General features: G+C 46.3%; 1 protein-coding gene and 1 long non-coding RNA gene across 2 annotated transcripts; both read right to left on the reverse strand.

Moving 5' to 3' along the window:
- Positions 1–224: 224 nt before the first annotated feature.
- Positions 225–3,319, reverse strand: LOC143496494 (uncharacterized). Its single transcript, XR_013125612.1, has 3 exons — positions 1,759–3,319; positions 1,202–1,366; positions 225–537 (listed from the first exon to the last, which is right to left on the reverse strand). It is a non-coding gene; the product is annotated as an uncharacterized LOC143496494 (long non-coding RNA).
- A 3,671-nt stretch (positions 3,320–6,990) lies between these two features.
- Positions 6,991–8,955, reverse strand: dph3 (diphthamide biosynthesis 3). The gene is made up of 3 exons (XM_076992654.1): positions 8,772–8,955; positions 8,244–8,318; positions 6,991–7,855 (listed from the first exon to the last, which is right to left on the reverse strand). The coding sequence occupies exons 1-3, from the start codon at positions 8,877–8,879 to the stop codon at positions 7,781–7,783; spliced, it is 258 nt and encodes an 85-aa protein (XP_076848769.1). The 5' UTR covers positions 8,880–8,955; the 3' UTR covers positions 6,991–7,780.
- Positions 8,956–9,616: the final 661 nt, after the last annotated feature.

Raw genomic sequence — 9,616 nt, forward strand, 5'->3', positions numbered from 1 at the left:
ACGCCTCCACACGCCTCCTCACGTCTCCTCACGTCTCCTCACGCCTCCACACGCCTCCCCACACCTCCCCTCATGCCTCCTCACGCCTCCACACGCCTCCACACGCCTCCACACGCCTCCTCACGCCTCCACACGCCTCCTCACGCCTCCACACGCCTCCTCACGCCTCCTCACGTCTCCACACGCCTCCCCACACCTCCCCACACCTCCCCACACCTCCCCTCATGCCTCCTCACGCCTCACTAAGGTTACAATAACCTTACAATACAATAGTATTCCAATAACACACTAAAATGTCCTCCAGTAATCCCATATGAAACATTCTTCCCCATATGAAACACGTTTCTCCCACCTGGGTTAGCAGCGGCTTAGACTAAAGACACCAGAGGTTACTTAGCATCCGGTCATCAATGAAACTCTCCAGGTATGATGAAGCGATGGAGTTGTCATCAGACTCGTGCTGGTCTGTCTCCAGTCTGTGCTGGTCTGTCTCCAGTACGGTCATGTGGGCTCACAGCACACTGGGTGACACCATAGCTGTCAGAGTACAATCAGAAGTACTTCTAGAAACATACTTGTCTTGCTTAAAATTTTTTACTAACTGTGATTTATAATTTGTTCTTCCTGTTGTTTAAATTGTTTATTTGTGCTACAATTACAAACATTATTACAATTACAATCATTATATTCAGAGGGTGTTTTTTTATGTGACATCTGTTTGGGTCAAATACTGTATCCAATATAGTCGATGGTAAATATCAAAATACTGGACTACTATACTATAGTGATCACTGTCTAACTATATATTGATATCTACCGGACTAATAAAGTAACTCAGGTAATTCAGGTATCACTAACTGACAACTATAGTGATACCTACCTGACTAATATAGTGATCCCTATTAGACTAATATAGATATACCTATCTGACTACTATAATGATCCCTATTAGACTAATATAGATATACCTATCTGACTACTATAGTGATCCCTATTAGACTAATATAGATATACCTATCTGACTAATATAGTGATCCCTATTAGACTAATATAGATATACCTCTCTGACTAATATAGTGATCCCTACCTGACTAATATAGTGATACCTATCCGCATCTGTCTGCCATTTTTACCACCCTCACCATCGCACCAATACGTCATCTTAGCAAAACCAGGTGAGAAAGTGGAAACACAAACGTACTATACAGTCATTCTTGGAATTTGGTCCAGATCTCCACACGTCAACGTTTCATCAAGCATCTGAGAGCTGTGTAGTTTCCGCCGATTGTGTCCGTTTGAGGAGCTGGTGGTCGTCAGAAGCGGCCTGCACCGTGTTCCTGTGTTAACAGGACAGATCCACCTGCATCTGCTGGTCCAAACCACACAGCAGATCCAACGGCCACATACACAGCTCTCCACCCAACACTACACCCAACAGCATTCTGCAACACCACCCAACAACGTACTGCAACACCACAAAGATTTGGGCTACTGATTTATTTATTTTACAAAGGCGCTGACCAATCAGGGCCAGGCGTCCCTCCCAGTTCTCCCAGTCCTCCCAGTCTGCCTTTCACACTCTTCTACTGCCTCAAACATTTGGAGGAGAAGTGAGCAGACACACAGGACTCGGCAGCTGAATAAAGACCGATCGCCTTTTCCATGAATCTACCGCCGACAGCTCCACTGTGTCGGACGCAAAGCCGTTTCTGCATTATGAGACTCCCACTCACCAAACCGAGAGACTGTTCAACTCACCGTGAACTCATGCTGCTCCTGCACTTCGTGGAGATGTGGGTGCGGGTGCTACAGTCGCCTTCCAAACCTCGCCAGCACACCAAGCCAGGGCTTAAGGAGTTGGATGGTTTCATTTATCAAAAATAAAAATGTGCTGTTCCCCTCATGTTTAGTTTATGTTGTATAACGTATCTTATCACCACAGAACAATGTGGCATTGAATCAAACTTGGAATGCAGTGAATCATTACACACGTACATGCAGGCCCTTCAAACACGGGTCGTCAAGGTTAGATGTTGGCACAGAACAGTTAACAGCAACACAATCTTTTAAAACTGATTTAGGCCAGCTCACACCCACTAATGATGCACGCCAGTGCGGACCCGCCCCTCACACGCCAACGCGGACCTGCCCCTCACACGCGAATGCGGACACGCCCCTCACACGCGAACGCGGACACGCCCCTCACACGCGAACGCGGACACGCCCCTCACACACCAGCGCGGTCCTGCCTCTCCAGTAGAGAAAATTGGCGTTTCAGATCCAAGTGGCTGTTCAACCTGAGATAATCTCTCTTCTGGGGTACTTTAAACCTCCAAACCTAAGCAGTGTAGCAGAGATGGAACTACAACGTAGCGCTAGGACACAAAGACCTAACCTCCACCTGACCACTAGAATGACCTCTTGACCTCTCAGATCTTACAACGATCTGAATAAATTGATGAGAAAATCTTCAGAGATGGATTGAGGCCCTGCGTGATGACCAGTGTTGGGAATGTTACTTTAAAAAAGTAATTAGTTATAGTTACTCACTACTTGTTCAAAAAAGTAACTGAGTAACTGAATTACTCTATAATAAAAGTAACTTGTTACCAGGGAAAGTAACTATTTGCGTTACAATTAAAAAAAGGTTATATGCCAATTAATTAAGTTTTTTTTTAAAGCAGTTTTCACAGTCAGTTGAAATGAGTAGATCAGAAAATTGTTTAACTGAAAATTGTTGCAAGATAAAATCCTTTAAAATCCCAAATCTTTGTAAAAAAAAAAAAAAGCAAATTTCGCCATTTCGGCCTCTTCTCCGTTTGTGTCATGTCACTCGCGTGCTTCGGCGCGCGTGTAAAAACACTGGCTCTGATTGGCTATCATAACGCTGCCTTAGCCAATCGCTTACTGACTTGTTAAGTTAAACAGGTGTTACACCGAGAACTGTGACCTATCGGGATCTGTGACTCCTCACTAGCCTGGGCAGCGGTCCGCTCGCATTAGTATATCAATATGTAGTAACGCACCACTCACGGACGTAATTTGGGGGGGGGGGGATGGGGGGGGACATGTCCCCCCCACTTTTTCAAAAGCCGGTTTTGGTCCCCCCCAGTTTTTACGGTTAAAACCAAATATTTAAATAGCGATGAATCCATGTCCCCCCCACTTTTTATTACAAAACTACGTCCATGGCACCGCTTTTAATGACCAGTAACGTCAACGGCGTTGTAACGACAGAAAAAGTAACTAATTATATTATCCCGTTACTGACAAAATTACGACGTTACCTAACGCCGTTATTTTTAACGGCGTTATTCGCGACACTGGTGATGACAGACCCCCCCCCCCCCCCCCCCCTGGTGTCCTGGGGACCGTGATGGACCCGTCCTCCCCCCACACTACCAGTGTGTGGTGTCCCATGTCTCCTTGTCCACACTGCTACACTATAATCCTGTTATCTCCTAATGCTTAGATTATTGTTCAAATTTTTCTTGCTAATTGTAGTTTTACAGTTTAAAATTAAACTTAAATTTTTCATTCTTTTCATGTGTTAACAATGGAAGTTGTTATTTCATGTGGAATTTCATGTGTTTAGAATGAAAATAAAAGTAACCATGAAACAGACTATTCCATTAACCACAGCCTATAACCACTAGATAAGCAGCACCAGTAAAACCAGACAGCTAATCATGAGATCAAATATAATTTATTTCTCTGTAGGTGTTTGTTGAATGCTGTGCCCTGTATAAAGGACAGTAGTGCAGTGAAACCCACTAACTCAGAACCAGTTACCAGAACCAGTGCAGTAGGACCCACCGGTCAGATTACAGATTACAGTTCACATTAGTGCTGGACCATCTTACCATCTTAATGGTGGAGCTCCAGTAAAGGGTTCTGGTGTGCGGCACGGTCGGTGTGTGGCACAGTCGGTGTGTGGCACAGTCTGTCCTGCCATGCTCTCGGTGACTACACCTCACTGCACTGAAACCAGCCTTCCTACCGAGAGTCAGGGGCCTGTCACTAAAGACCAGCCACTGTGTGTGTGACTGTACACAGACCATCACGCCCCACAGTCCTGCAATAACATCTCTGCTGACACCAGCAGAATTAAACAATGAACAAGCAAATTGTAAAAAATCACTTAACCTGCATTTCAATCCACCATGACATTGTTCTAGTACAACCACTGAAATTTCACATCACATCTTACAACAGGTTTACATGATCTGCTGTTATAATGTACTTGTGAAACCATTTAGATACTCCAAACAAGCACCAGAAAAAAACAAACAAATCTCAGTTTCTTCCGTTTGAAAGTAAAAAAAAAAAAAAGAAACAATTCTGTTCAGGGTCTGAACTGCGTGTGCCATGACCCATTGTGGTGTGAACTACGGGTCTGAACCAGAAGAAGACAGTACGACAGTTAAACCTTCCACATACTGTGGCTTCACAGCAGTTGAGCTACTGGACCTCTCGATGGTATCAGCATGCCAGCTTCAGACCCGGCGAGTCACCGTGTCCCACAGTCCCGCAGCTCTGACATCAGCAGGAACATCAAAATGCCCTTCGTTCAGCAAACAGTGTCAAGCAGCTCCAGATCCCAAACACAAAACAGGAGCCATCCAGACACCGGCCATCCAGACACCGGCCCAACTGGCTGCATCACTGAGAAAAAATGTCGTGGCTGGTCTTTAGTGACGGGCCCCTGACTCTCGGTAGGAAGGCTGGTTTCAGTGCAGTGAGGTGTAGTCACCGAGAGCATGGCAGGACAGACTGTGCCACACACCGACCGTGCCGCACACCAGAACTCTTTACTGGAGCTCGACCACGACTTGCAACACAACGGCTCCAGAGACAACGGCGTTAAACACATCAACAGTGTCCAGGAGAGCAAACGAAACATTACAGGCCAAAAACATAAGCTGGGTCAGCACATCACTGCTGGATATTAAAACTAAACCATCACATGTGCAGGAAACGGTACGATGTGTGAAGTAATGATGAAGCGAGAGCCTCTCCACCAATCACAGGGCGAGCTACTGACCAGGAAAAAATCAGACTATTAAAAAACTCAGCAGGGAAGGATTCTAGAGTCCAGTTGCAGGGGTCAAGGGTCAGGAGTATTTTTAGTTTGGTCTAAGGCCCGCCCCCTCCCCCATGCTGGGGTTAACAGCAGTAAGCAGGTTATGGGTAGTGAACACAGCACCAGCTGCTATGACAACACACATGTCCAATACCATGAGGGTGACAATATTCACATCAGGAGAGTCTGATTAGTCTGATTAAATGAGGACACTTGACATTTCTACATTAGGCTGATTTTTCCCTTTTAAAAGCTACTCTCCAACAGGATGTAAACAAACACACATTTCTGAAAGAGCTTCTGAACTTGGACTTGGGTCATGGTGTGTGCACATGGTGTCATACAGATGAACAATATCAAACACATCAGTCATGACAAACACAGACACGTTACACACGTTAAACACTAAACACCTGCCATAACAGCACTTTGCAGGGAAAAGGACTGCACGATTTTGCACTCTTTATTCTAGGGTGTCATTAACTGGATACAGTTTATTGTGCATTTGGGGGAAATACCAGTAAGCCGGACGACAACAGTCGAATCGCGGCACAAAAACTGGGATCAGTGCTGGTAGCTACAGCCCACGAACCCTAAAGTTACCTTAGATTAAACCACCTACATCCTACACACAACCACAAATACGATACGCGCAGCACTTCAACTTAACACACACACACACACACCGAGAGTTTGGTGAAATAACGTGTGTGTGTGTCTGTGAGCGGCGGTTCACACTCATCACACCAGTCTTCATCCTAAACGTCTAAACGCACTTTGGTGGGTGGACCTCGGGCCAAGCGTTACCGGCGAACCCACCCTGCTGTCCCCCCGCCCGGCTCCGGTACCGGTACCACGGCGCGCCCCGGTACCACGCGGGTGCACAAAGACTCGCGAGTCGCACGAGACACAGCGGTTCCTCGCGCTCTTCGGCGAGATCCGGTCAACTTCCACAACGTGTTGGAGCGCGTGGAAACATCTCGAGCCCTAAACGCGCCTTCCGTCACGCTGCCACGGACGCGCGCGACACAGCCCAACTTCAGCAGCGATGTGCGCGCGACACCAGCGCGAGCCCCGGTCTTACCTGGCAGGTTGATGGAGCGGGTCGCGTGGCTCTCAGCTGCGCGCAGAAGTTTTCTAGCCCAAATGTCCCCTAGGCTCGGTATCGGTCCCCCTGCCGGTCTCCGGTCTCGGGACTCCGCCGCTCAACACACTGCGCGAGGACTGGGGAGTGACGTCAGCGCCACCGGGGCAGGACCGGCCCGCTCAATAGTGCGCGGTATCAGAAATACATTTAAACAAATAATAAACTCTCTCTCTCTCTCTCTCTCTCTCTCTCTCTCTCATGTGGCTGGCACGTGCCCTCTGCCTGCGAGTTCTCATCAACATACTGAAGTTTCCCGCAGTCACATTAGTACATTTGAACGCAGTTAAATCTTTGTGAAGCAGGCAAAAAACTGAATAACGTTACACTTAAGTGTTACAAACTTAACACTTTTTATTTTTTATGTTTACCGGCAATGCATAACTCGTTGGTCTATAGTGTGTTCAGGGTGTTCTTTGGGTGTGAATGCGGACACACACGGAAACACAAGCCGCCTGGGCACGTGCTCCACCTCCACAACCAGCTAGCAGTAATTATATTTTCACCCCGTTTTACCGTCGTATACCTGCAGTGGTATCTGCATCTTATTTATATTATTATTATATTATCTTATTTCCTTTTGGCGAGACTTGTCAACCTTTAAAACACATTTCAATTAAACCAGAATTCTTGATCCACAACTTTGTAATCATGCTGATTTATGAAGACACCCACCGTTCTTTATATTCAAGCCTAGACGTGTGTGTGTACACACACACACACACACACACACACACACACACACACACACAATAACAAAAGGTGCTTCACACGTCAATGTTTACAAAGGACAGTACGATCCAGGAACTGGGACGCATCATGCGATCATACAAACAGAATCACAATTAACCTCATGCATAATTCATCAGCAGAGTCACGATGTCATCCTCCAAATTCATACGGGTATGCATTATTGATTTGTCGTTATGAGCGGATTGAAATAAACAAACGTGGTAACATTCGGATTATTTCTCGATTCAATTTCAATTGCATTACAAAGAAAAGCCAAACATGTAACAAATAAATGTCCTGTATATCCAGCAGTGGTTTGAGTCTAACTGATGGAGCCTCAGTGTTTGCATGTCATTCTTCTCCGTGAATTATTCTTTCATTCAGTAGTGTATGCAGGTTAACTGTAGTTCGTTATGCCTCCAGCCTGTTCAGCCGCCTGTTCACATAACACGTGTATTTTTCCATAATTCAGTAGCACCCTCTGCTGTTCAAATGCTGTAACTACACGGTACATCGTTTTAAAAATACTTAAATTCTCCATAGAAATAATTCTAAAATTATGTATTCCATATACATTATTTAAAAGGAGTAAAACTAATACAGTACTAAAATAAATATATTTATATTTTTACCGTTAACACAAAGTTCATGTGCAAAAGTATGCTATTGTGTGTCTCAAACGATGAGAAGAGGGAGTTCTGAAGAGGCTTTTCCGCATGGTTCTACAAACACACCCAGTTTCAGCATCTTTGGAGATGAAGGCAGCGGTCCGGTGCTGGACGTTTAACGTTAGTTACGACTCTTCCGTCGCTGACGAGTTGTCATCTCTGGGCCAACTCCAGTTTAGCTTCTGACCTAACCGGAGCATCAACAACCTCCCCGCACATAAACTGCTCCTGCAAAATAAACAGCAGTTCATCAACTGGAGGCATTACGCAAACTCCATACAGCTCCCGTCTGTGTGTGTGTGAGATAAATCCACCTAATCAGAGGTGGACATCCCAGGTTTAGAAACTAAAACTCCTTCCCAGGATTTTACTCCAATTTGCTGGATTTTCTAATTAGTGCCATCCAGGTAAAATTAGTGGAATCAACACAATCCAGGAAGCCTGAGCAAAATCCTGGTGAGGACTTTTACTTTCTGAACCTGGAATGCCCTCTGCACCCAACTCTACCCATCACTATGGATGAAGGCCGTTATAGTGGAGCTCACAGACACCGAGCACCGACAGTCACGTGCACACAAACGTCGCGGACGTCGGTGAAGCGGCACACGTGTCTTGCCTTGTCGTAGATGACTTTAATGATGAGTGAGCAGCTCGCACAGGTGGCCACCTCCTCTCCGCCCTGCAGATCCTCCTGGAAACACAGCCAAACACACTTACCCCACACACACCGGCCGAGCGCACTTACCCCACACACACACACCGGCCGAGCGCACTTACCCCACACACACACACCGGCCGAGCGCACTTACCCCACACACACACACCGGCCGAGCGCACAACACCACACCGGCCGAGCGCACAACACCACACCGGCCGAGCGCACTTGCCCCACACACACCGGCCGAGCGCACTTGCCCCACACACACCGGCCGAACACACAACACACACACCGGCCGAACACACAACACACACACACCGGCCGAACACACAACACACACACACCGGCCGAACACACAACACACACACGTGTCTCCGTAACTTTGACAAATAACTCAAATGAGTTTCTGACTATAAAAACAAGCGACCGAGACTAAGCCGGTTATACATCTACACACAGACATATTTAAACCGGGTGAAAACTTACTTTAGTGATGGCGAATCTGTCCCCGCAGGGACACGGGAAGTAGTAGGTCTCTGTTTCTTCGTCATATTCAAAATCTTCTATTTCTACTTCGTCGTGAAAGACGGACATGGTGAAAGTTTGGCTGGAGGATATTATCTCACATGCGACACTACAGGACTGTCGCGGAGAAGTGACGTACCGCTGAGGCCGAGCAGGGAGGGTTTCTGCCACTAGAGGGCGCTGCTGCTGCCACGTGTTGCCACTAGAGGGCGCTGCTGCGGCCACGTGTTGCCAGTAGAGGGCGCTGCTGCTGCCACGTGTTGCCACTAAAGGGCGCTGCTGCGGCCACGTGTTGCCACTAGAGGGCGCTGCTGCGGCCACGTGCTCCTAACTGCAAGTACCCGTCGCTGCAGAATCAAAAGTCCAGGGGGCGGAGCTGCATCTGATCCAACTCCTCCTACGTGTTGCTTACGTTTTCCGACCAGGAAATAGAAATCCCATAAATTCACCCTTTTACCGTTTAAAGATCTAAATGTTTTTTGAACGTTATTTAAATAACACAATACACGTTTTTTAAGTTTACAAGAAAACGTAAAAGTGGACAGGAATAATGATCTGTGATTGCTAACATAATAAAGTATAGTACGTTTCTTAAATATGTACTATTTCATTTTTTTTACCTTTAATAAAAATTACTTTTTTCGTTAGGACAGTACACTTCAGGTGTACAGAATGGACAGTGGTATTTACTACAACATGTAGTGCACTGCACAACTGAAAGCGTCTGTCCTTTTTTCAAAACCGTGATATGCATCTATAGGTGGATGGAAAAATATAAATAGCATTATATTAGTTTTTCAGTTTTT

Source organism: Brachyhypopomus gauderio, unplaced genomic scaffold, assembly GCF_052324685.1.
Source record: "Brachyhypopomus gauderio isolate BG-103 unplaced genomic scaffold, BGAUD_0.2 sc95, whole genome shotgun sequence".
NCBI lineage: Eukaryota > Metazoa > Chordata > Actinopteri > Gymnotiformes > Hypopomidae > Brachyhypopomus > Brachyhypopomus gauderio.